Raw genomic sequence first — 11,367 nt, forward strand, 5'->3', positions numbered from 1 at the left:
AGACAGTTCTGGCATCAGTTCTAGTGTAAGTTGTAGTAAAGACAGTACTAAATTCAGTGCGAGTATCAGTTGCAATTCAGGTTTGATTGCAGGTCCTAAATGATCTTCAAATGGGGACTTCCAAACTTTGACAATTAATACCGGCCATATTGTTGAAGCAACATTTGTCGTATTTCCTGTAATTTATTCTATTTGTTTTGCCAAATCACAACGGACGGATATTGCGTCAATAACACGTGCAAATTATCAAAATAGTGTTTATTTTTGGGAAATTTCAGCGCGCTTCTCCCATTTTATGATGAGGCCCATTCCTAGATGAACGGTTATGCCAACAAACACAATTGTAGAATTTGGGACGATACCAAAACACATGAGATCCAAGAGCGTACAATGCGTTTCGAAAAAGTCACTATTTGGTGCGGATTTTCTGCTGATGGCGACCAACTTCAGGTTCTAGTTCAGGTTTTTTTTCCGATTCTAGGTCAGGTTCTAGTTCAGGTTTTAGGTCAGATTCTAGTTCAGGTTTTAGGCCAAGTTTTAGTTCATGTTCTAGTTTAGGTTCTTGTTCAGGTTCTCGTTCAATTTCTAGTTCAGGTTCTAACTCAGATTCTAGTTCAGGTTCTAGTTCAGGTTTTAGTTAAGGTTCCAGTTTAGGTTCTAATTTAGGTTCTCGTTTAGGTTCTCGTTCATTTTTAGTTCAGGTTCTACTTCAGTTTGCGGCTCAAATTCTAGTTCAGGTTCTAGTAGATTTTGTAGTTCAGGTTTTAGGTCAGGTTTTAGTTCATGTTCTAGTGTAGGTTCTTGTTCAGGTTCACGTTAATTTTCTAGTTCAGGTTTTAGTTCAGGTTCTAATTTAGGTTCTCGTTTAGGTTCTCGTTCATTTTCTAGTTCAGGTTCTACTTCAGTTTTCAGCTCAGATTCTAGTTCAGGTTCTAGTTCATTTTGTAGTTCAGGTTTTAGGTCAGGTTTTAGTTCATGTTCTAGTGTAGGTTCTTGTTCAGGTTCTCGTTCATTTTCTACTTCAGGTTCTAGTTCAGGTTCTAGCTCAGATTCTAGTTCAGGTTCTAGTTCATGTTCTAGTTCAGGTTCTAGTTCAGGTTTTAGTTCAGGTTCTCGTTTAGGTTCTCGTTCATTTTCTAGTTCAGGTTCTAGTTCAGTTTTTAGCTCAGATTCTAGTTCAGGTTCTAGTTCAGGTTCTAATTCATCTTCTAGTTCTGGTTCTAGTTCAGGTTCTAATTCAGGTTCAAGTTCAGGTTTTAGATCAGATTCTAGTTCAGGTTCCAGTTCAGATTCCAGTTCTGATTATAGTTCAGATTCTTGTTTAGGTTCTAGTTCAGGTTTTAGTTCAGATTCTTGGTCACGTTCTAATTCAGGGTTGAGATCAAATTCTAGTTCATGTTTTAGTTCTGTTTCTAGTCCAGGTTCTAGTTAAGTTTCTAGTTTATGTTTTTGTTCTCGTTCAGGTTGTAGTTCATGTTCTAGTTCTGGTTACACTTCAGGTTTTATACCAGGTTCTACTTCAGGTTTTTTTCGATTCTAGTTCACGTTCTAGGTCACGTTCTAGTTCAGGTTCTAGCTCAGATTCTAGTTCAGGTTATAGTTCAAGTTCTAGTTCAAGTTCAGGTTTTAGTTCAGGTTCTAGTTTAGGTTCTAGTTCATTTTGTAGTTCAGATTTTAGGTCAGGTTTTAGTTCATGTTCTAGTGTAGGTTCTTGTTCAGGTTCTCGTTCATTTTCTAGTTCAGGTTCTACTTCAGTTTTCAGCTCAGATTCTAGTTCAGGTTCTAGCACAGATTCTAGTTCAGGTTCTAGTTCTAGTTCATGTTCTAGTTCATTTTCTAGTTCAGGTTTTAGGTCAGGTTTTATTTCATGTTCTAGTTTAGGTTCATGTTCAGGTTCTCGTTCATTTTCTAGTTCAGGTTCTAGTTCAGGATCTAGTTCAGATTTTAGTTCAGGTTTTAGTTCAGGTTCTAGTTTAGGTTCTCGTTTATGTTCTCGTTCATTTTCTAGTTCAGGTTCTAGTTCAGTTTTTAGCTCAGATTCTAGTTCTGGTTCTAGTTCAGGTTCTAGTTCAGGTTCTAGTTCAGGTTCTACTTCAGGTTCTAGTTCAGGTTCTAGTCCAGGTTCTAATGCAGGTTCAAGTTCAGGTTTTAGTTTATGTTCTAGTTCAGGTTCGAATTTAGGTTCTAGTTCAGGTTTTAGTTCAGGTTCTAGTTCAGGTTTTAGTTCAGGTTCCAGTTCAGACTCCAGTTCAGATTCCAGAACTATAACCAGAGTTCAGCTTGTAGTTCAGGTTCTAGTTCAGATTCTAGTTCCGGTTTTAGTTCAGGTTCTAGTTCAGATTCTTTTTCAGGTTCTAGTTCAGGTTTTAGTTCAGGTTCTAGTTCAGGTTCTAGTTCAGTTTCTAGTTTAGGTTCTTGTTCTCGTTCAGGTTGTAGTTCAGGTTATACTTCAGGTTTTATACCAGCCTCTAGTTCAGTTTTTTTCCGATTCTAGTTAAGGTTCTAGGTCACATTCTAGTTCAGGTTTTAGGACAGGTTTTAGTTCATGTTCTAGTTCATGTTCTACATTAGTTCGTTTTCTTGTTATAATTAAACTAGGTTCCAGTTAAGCTCTTAGTTCTCTTTCCAGTTCAGATAATAGTTAAGTTTCTAGTTCAGTATTTAGTCCTGCATCTAGCTCGTGTTATAAGTCTTGTTCTTGTTCAGTTTCTAGTTTATTTTTTTTAGTTCAGCTGCTAGTTGTGTTTCTTGTTTAGCTTTTACTTCAGGTTCTAGTTCTAGTTAAGGTTTAGGTTTTTGTTCACTTCTATTTCATATTCCTGATCAGGATCTAGTTCATATAAAAGTTTAGCCTCTGGTTTATGTTTAGATTGTTGTTTTGTTCTAGTTTTAGTTCAAGTTCATGTTCCAGCTTCAAGTTCAAGCTCCTGATCTAGTTCAGTTTCTAGTTGAAGTTTTTTTTTCAGGATTAAGTTCAAGTTCTGGTTCAAGGCCTAATTTAGTTTCTTTTTCAGTTTCTAGTATAAATTCGAGTTCAGTTTCTATTTCATTTTTCCATAATCCCTAATCGCTCCTCATATTTAAATATATTCCACAATTTGCTGTAAGTCGCTTGTTCTCGGTTGCTGTTTGGTTTTGTGTCAGCAAATGTTGCCTTAACACGCATTTTCTATATCCCAAAAATAAAGCTTCGTGTTGTTTGTAGTTCCAACAGTTTATGTAGATTTTTCTTCTCATTTTGCTATTTAAATTAGAAAAACATAAACAGGAGAAACTAAATCACATACACATGGTGTGTATTCAAATGTAATTTCTTAAATTGTTTTTTTCTTTTTTTGGTTTCTTTTTAATTTTGCAAGGAAAATGTTACACGCAAAATACAAATTAGCGCTCTAACAACAAATGACTTAAGGAATTCTTTTTTTCGTTTGGTTGGTAAGAATTACTTAAAGGATTTTTTTTTTTACTTGTTTTTAATAGTTAAACATTAAGGAAGTTTGCAGTTTGTTTTGGAAAATAAAATGAGGTAGAATTTTTTTGCAAGGATTATAATAAGAAGCTTTAAGAAGAAGGTATGTATAGATTCGACGTTTTATTGGCACAAAACTAGACATTTTCGAATCAATATAATTTAGTTATTTACACCATAATATTCAATACATAAGTGAGAATAAATGACAGATATGAAAAAATAACCTTTAATATTTAATTACAAATGTATATTAGTTGAAATGTGCAATTTTTGTACAAAATTTTAATGAATAATCGTTAAACCGAATAACTTTTAAAAAAATATTCGAATAAAAATAAAAATTTGTTTACAAAAACTTTGCAAAACTTCATATGGTTTATATCTTTAGCGATTCTATGAACATTTTTTATTCTATAGATACAAATTTGGACGATTATTCGAAATGGTGATTGATGGTTATTCGATTAATTCGAAAAATTTTATTATTTCCTAAATTCCAAAAGAATATTAGGTTTTTTAATAAAATATTTGAAATTTTTATTTTTTTACAAAATTTAAACGATTAATCGGAAAACCGAATAATTTAAAAAAAAAAATTATTCAAATAAAACTAAAACATTTCTTCATAATTATTCAGAATTTTTTTCAAATTAGAATTTTGGACGATTATTCGTAAAACGGTTTTGATGGTTATTCGATTAATTCGAAAAATTTTATTATTTCCTAAATTCCAAAGGAATATTAGATTTTTTAATAAAATATTTGAAATTTTAATTTTTTTTTACAAAATTTAAACGATTAATCGGAAAACCGAATAATTTAAAAAAAAATTATTCGAATAAAAATAAAACATTTCTACAAAATTATTCAGAATTTTTTTTCTAATTAGAATTTTTGACGATTATTTGTAAAACGGTTTTGATGGTTATTCGATTAATTCGAAAAATTTTATTATTTCCTGAATTTAAAAAGAATATTAGTTCAAATATGGATTTTGTATTAAGATATTTTGAATATTGATTTTTTTTAAATCTTAAATGAAAATCGGAAAACCGAATAATTTAAAAAAAAATATTCGATTAAAATTAAAAAAATTCTACAAAAATAAGACAGAATTTCATATTGTTTATATATTAGCGATTTGATGGGAAATTTTTGTTCTTTCGGCAGAATATTGGAGGATTATTCGGAAAAAAAATTATTCGAATAAAAATAAAAAATGTCTACAAAACAATGTAAAATTTCATTTTATTTATATATTCAACGATTCTATGAAAAATGCTTATTCTATAAATAGAATTTTGGACGATTATTCGGAAAACGATGGTTGTTCGATTAATTCGAAAAATTTTATTATTTCCTGAATTCAAAAAGAATATTAGTTCAAATATGGATTTTGTATTAAGATATTTTAAATATTGTTATTTTTACAAAATATAAACGAATAATCGGAAAACCGAATAATTTAAAAAAAATATTCGAATAAAAATTAAAAATTTCTACAAAATTATGCAAAATTTGTTTTCAAATTACAATCTTGGAGGACTATTCGGAAAACGGTTTTTATGGTTATTCGATTAATCCAAACTTTATCAGTTACTACATTCCAAAAGAATATTAGTTAAAATATGGATTTTGTATTAAAATATCGATTTTTTTTACAAAATTTACACGAATAATCGGTAAGTAAAAAAATATTCGAATAAAAATAAAAAATGTCTACAAAATAATGCAGAGTTATATATTCAGCGATTTTCAGATTCTAGTTCAGATTCTAGTTTAGGTTCTAGTTCAGGTTTTAGTTCAGGTTCTAGTCCAGGTTTTAGTGCAGGTTCTAGTTCAGATTCTTGGTCACGTTCTAGTTCAGGTTTTAGTTCAGTTTCTAGTTCAGGTTCTAGTTCATTATCTAGTTTAGGTTCTTGTTCTCGTTCAGGTTGTAGTTCATGTTCTAGTTGAGGTTCTAGTTCAGGTTATATTTCAAGTTTTATACCAGGTTCTAGTTCAGGTTTTTTTTCGATTCTAGTTAAGGTTCTAGGTTTCATTCTAGTTCAGGTTTTAGTTTAGGTTCTAGTTCATGTTCTACTTTAGTTCATTTTCTTGTTATAATTAAACCAGGTTCTAGTTAAGCTCTTAGTTCTCTTTACAGTTGAGTTAATAGTTAAGTTTGTAGTTCAATATTTAGTCCAGCATCTAGCTTGTGTTATAGTTCTGGTTCTTATTCAGTTTCTAGTTGGGAAATTTTTATTCTATAGATTGAAATTTGGACGATTATTCGAAAAACGGTTTTGATGGTTATTCTATTAATCCGAATTTTCTTATTTCCTGATTTCCAATATCAGTTAAAATATGAATTTTTTTATTAAAAAATTTTAAATATTGATTTTTTTTAAAAAATGTAATCGAATAATCGGAAAACCGAATAATTAACAAAAAAAACTTATTCGAATAAAAATAAAAAATTTTTACAAAATTATGCAGAATTTCATATTGTTTATATATTCAGCTATTCTATGAAAATAATTATTCTATAAGTAGATTTTTGAACGATTATTCGGAAAACGGTTTTTATGGTTATTCGATTAATTCGAATTTTATTATTTGCTGAATTCCAAAAGAATTAGTTAAAATATAGATTTTTTTATTAAAATATTTTAAATATGTATTGATTTTTTTTACAAAATTTTAACGAATAATCGGAAAACCGAATAGTTTAAAAAAAATTATTCGAATTAAAATAAAAAAATATTTACAAAAAAATATGCAAAATTTCCTATGTTTTATATACTCAGCGATTTTATGAAAAAAATTTTGTTCTATAGATAGAAATTTGGACGATTATTCGGAAAACGGTTTTGATGGTTATTCGATTAATCCGAATTTTATTATTTCCTAAATTCCAAAACAATATTAGTTCAAATATGGATTTTGAATTAACTTAATAAAATATTTTAAACATTGATTTTCTTAAAAAATTTAATCGAATAATCGGAAAACCGAATAATTTAAAAAAAATATTCGAATATAAATAAAGATTGTCTACAAAATTATGCAGAACTTCACATTTTTATATATTCAGTAATTTTATGGGAAATTTTTATCTATAGATAGAAATTTGGACGATTATTAGAAAAACAGTTTTGATGGTTATTCGATTATTTGCAAAAAATTTATTATTTTCTGAATTCAAAAAGAAGATTAGTTCAAATATGGATTTTGTATTAAAATATTTTAAGTATTGATTTTTTTCACAAAAAATTAAACGAATAATCTGAAAACCTAATAATTAACAAAAAAACTTATTCGAATAAAAATAAAAAATTATGCAGAATTTCATATTGTCTATATATTCAGCGATTTTATGTTAAATTTTTGTTCTTTAGGCAGAATATTGATACAGATTTGAAATGGTGTTTGAAAATTAGGCTAGTATCATGTACAATGCTTTGATAATTTTGCTTATTTCATAATGTTCACCAAAAATTCTGGTTTCATTTTAATCTTTTGTTTTTATTTCTTTATTTTTTTCCTAGAGTTTTTAATAAATTCTTCTGTTTGGCTTAAGTTAAGTGTAAATAGTTTTTCTTCCTGTTTTATCTTTAACTTGTTGTTTCCTCATTTCTTCCTTTTTCATACTCTGACACTCCAACTAAAAGTCAAGTTTAAGCATGTTCTAGTAATAATGTGTATTTGCCTTTAATAAAATACAACTTTAATATAAATTTCATACACATCAGTAAGTCTTTTAACTTGGTATTAAATAAAAAGTATTTATTTTTAGTCTATGGTCATTTACCTTTTGTTTTGTCGTCGTCGTCTTCTTTGTTTTTCTTGTCTTTCCTTCCTTAGTTTTGTTGCTTTTTTTATCAGGAATCTTACTAAACTACAACTAAACTCGTATCGCGATTTGTTCACTGAACACTACATTGCATTCTCAATGTTGGTAGAATGTTGTTAGTTTGTTTAGTATCAGGGTGTTTGGACAAATTATGTCCCCCCAGCAAGGTTTTGTTGTAGAGTTTTTGGTATCCTTAGAACCTTAACTTTAAACATTTCTTCTTTTTTTTTTGTTTTGCTGTAGACTAGGTCTTGTATTTATTTTATTATATACATTCGCTCGTTCTTTCTCGAGCTGCTTTATTTTCAATTCTATTGTTAGATTGTTAAGCTACAATTGTTAAGACGTTTAAATCCTCTAGATTTAGTTTTCCACTTCGATAATTCTACACTATGCTTAACAAACTTTAAATTTTGAAAAAAGAAAAAACCAAAAACTAAAGCTGAAAAACTCTGGAGGAGAATCTTTTTTAACATTTACTTCGCCGAAGTATTTGGCACATTGTAAAGTATGCAGGGGAAAAACAATGCTACAAGTGTTTTCTATGGCCATTTTCATCACCACTGCTAGGAAAAAGGACATCTTGCTGCTGTGGTGCTGGTGGTTAAAGGAGAAAATTTGAAAAAAATAATACTTTTTTCTGGCATTTTTGTATATAAACGCTTCATTGAATTCATTGCTTTATAGAACCAGTTATTTTGGAGAAACAATTTTATTAAATCTTCTTGTTTAGTTTGTTTCCAAATAATTGTTTACAATTATATTTATATTTTATTAATTACAAAATTTATTGAAAAATCCATATTTCTGTTATGTTTTGCACAAGTTTTCTGGAAATGCAATTAACTTGTTTAAAATATAAACTTTCTTTATTAAACTTTTGAGAATTCCTTTAAGTATATTGTTAATTTCTTAACAAAATCCTTTTAGTAAAACATCTAGGGTCCTTAAATTGTATAACTTATTTTAAATATAAACATTGCAACAACTTTTTTATTGCCAGCTTAAGGACAAATGGCAAAACATTAAATTACTAGGTTGAGGAAAACTAGTTTTATTTTACTGCACTGATTGCAATTACTTAAGCCACAAATATTAACACAAATGCACAACTACAACTTACTATATAAACTAATATACCAGCTCACCAACACAAAATATAACAAATCCCAGCAGGTCTAGGAGACAGTCCCGAAATAGTGATTTTACGCATCATTAAGTGTGGGAAGTAGTTACTTCAATAGCTGCGTGACTAGTTATTTTAATACGTGCATGACCCTCTTTGATTACAATGGGACAGTCGGATAGCTGGTCCAAAGAAGTCAATGCAACGTTTAAAGTGACTATACTCTAGATTATTTAGAGACACTTAAGTCGCAATTATCTTCACATTAAATTACCTCGGATACAAAGTAACCTATAGTTTCCTCTCTGCACTACAAAAAAAATATACGTGTCAAATGACCCAAAATATATATAAACTGGAGCCAGCCAAGTTATAAGATATTTGTGACAATTACTGTCTTTAAGGTATACATTAACTACTTGTTCAACTGCTGGGATATGTAAACTCATACATTTATATAAATGTAAATGTATGCACATGTTCATGTGTTTGCATACTATGTATGTATGAATGTATTAGTTTAAAATCCCCTAAGCTTTTTTAAAACAAAATATTTATACCTGGTTTTAGCAAAAAAAAAAAAAAAAGATGATTTAAGCCACAATATAATGTCAGTTAGACAGCATTAGAAAAGAGGGCTATGCAAATAGCTACACCATAGTAAGCTAGATTCTATGTTTACCAGTGAGGATAGAAAAATATTTGAAATTGTTAGAGGGAAATTTATTACTGGTACTTTTCAATCCTGTTTAATTGTTGCTACCACTACTACGAGGAAACATCATATTGTTACGAAATTGTACTTGAATTCAAATATAACGATTTTAACGGTAACATATCTGTGGGCATTATTAACATTGAATAAAAGCTTTCAATTGACCATTGATCGTAAGTATGGCAACGTTATTTGCTGCGACCGTATATTCGAATTCGAATATTCAGTTAAAGAACATTGTAGAAAGTATACCACAGATGGCGTATGTATTAGAAATCTATATAATATACGAGCTTTGACAGTTAAAGAGCAATCTAGAGTATAGTTAGTTTTCGAATAAACATCAACTGAGTGCCTTAAAGTGTGCTGTGTTTTCAAGTGAATTCGTATACATTATAAAGTGTGTCTGTATTTCTGCGAATTTATAAATGTGTATAAAAAACATTGAGTGATTATTTAATTATATTGTTGTACATTTTGTTACAATTTTCAAACTACTAAACGGCTTTTATTTGCAATCAAAAGTATCCTGTTTATTTAATGGAAATAAACCAACGTTTTGAAAAGGTTAAAACGTAACAATATTCACAAATATTGGTAGTGTAGACAATTAAATGTAAACATCACTCAATGAATTCCAAAATATAACACACGCCAATAGAGGTATCCGTCTTTTGAACATCGGAAACATCTTATTTTGGAGGTGATCGATCTTAATTGCCTACATTGGTAATATAAGAATTACCAAGCTCTTTCGTTCAAATATTATATATATTCTGGTTTACTGGAGTTTTTGTTTTCAAAGCGGAGACTTTTAAGGATTTATTCAGTTCAGGATTTATTTGGAATATTATTTTCAGAAAACTGGCCCAAAATGATAATTTGATTTTTTCACATTATATTATTAAAAACTATATTTCTGGATCATAGGTATTATCAAAAACCAACCTACGAATTATCATGTAGCTGGCTTTTGTAACAGAAATCGCTACGCAAAAGCCAACTACGAGTTAATTCGTACGTATTTCTTTAATATTTTGTTTTATAATTATTCATATTTATTATAATAATCATAATTTTATTATTATTTTCTTAATTTTTAGTATAATCTAATTATTGTTATAATTATCAAGAACCTAATATGGACAAGAAAAGGTCACTGACTCAAAACGAAATTGAGTTTACGCAAACCAACATTGACTTTTTCTTCTTTCCCAGAAGCCATTTATAGATACTAGCACTGATATAATACGGTTTTATTCTGAGTACGATATAACTTGTAGTTGGTACCCTAGAAGGGAACGCAATCTACGAGTAATTTTGTATTTGGCAGACAACGTTTTAATAACTTATATGTCATTTTGAATATCATAGCGTAACAACAAAGTTTTTGTTTTACTTTGAAAATTTCGAATTTAATGTCAACCAAGCGTCATATGTGGGAAGTTTTGCTTTACTTCTTTAATATTAAAAATATGCAGCTGAAGCACACCGATTACTCACAAAAGCTTACGGTGAATGTGTTTCATCAGTTTCAGCGTGCGAGAGATGGTTTTAACACGGAAGACAAATATCGCCCAGGATAGTCGAAAAAGTTTGAAGACCAAGAATTGGAGGCATTACTCCATGAAGATTGTTGAAAAACTTAACAAGAGCTTGCAATAGCATTGAGAGCTACTCAAGCAGCAAAACATTTGCAAGCAGCAGGATTCATCCAAGAAACCTTGAAAGATGATTTTGCATGTCCGAAATGAAGATACCAAAGCAAAATATCCATGGTGCTAAGGTCCTATCTCTTATGAGGAGCTGAAATCTGGACAGACCATCACATGGAGCCTGTAGCGAACACAACTGTTGCAATACCTGTTAAGAACTTTTTCGAAGGAAGTGAATGGGAAGTTTTGACTAACCCGACTTATAGCCCAGACCATCCCCGTCCAACTTCTATTTGTTTTGATCGATGCAGAACGCACTCTCTGTGATACACATCACTTTGGAACAGAGTATCCGAAATTGGCTTGATTCGTTATTGATCTCAAAAGACGAGCAGTTTTGTCTCAAAATCCATATGTTGCCAGAAAGATAGGAAAAGGACATACCTAAAAGTGACCAATACTACATTGTACAAATAATTCAAAATAAAGGCTAGACATTTCAAACAATATCTCATTTTTAAGTTATACGCCCAATAAATTCGTATAAACACCATCAAATAAGAT

The 11,367-nt window shown here is 29.7% G+C and overlaps 1 protein-coding gene across 1 annotated transcript; it reads left to right on the plus strand.

The window, feature by feature from the left end:
* Positions 1-315: 315 nt before the first annotated feature.
* Positions 316-10,256, plus strand: LOC135950872 (secreted protein C-like). Its single transcript, XM_065500396.1, has 7 exons — positions 316-416; positions 1,141-1,295; positions 1,570-1,623; positions 1,768-1,845; positions 2,014-2,247; positions 2,292-2,387; positions 10,252-10,256. The coding sequence occupies exons 1-7, from the start codon at positions 316-318 to the stop codon at positions 10,254-10,256; spliced, it is 723 nt and encodes a 240-aa protein (XP_065356468.1).
* The last annotated feature ends 1,111 nt before the right edge of the window (positions 10,257-11,367 follow it).

Source organism: Calliphora vicina, chromosome 2 (assembly GCF_958450345.1).
Source record: "Calliphora vicina chromosome 2, idCalVici1.1, whole genome shotgun sequence".
NCBI lineage: Eukaryota > Metazoa > Arthropoda > Insecta > Diptera > Calliphoridae > Calliphora > Calliphora vicina.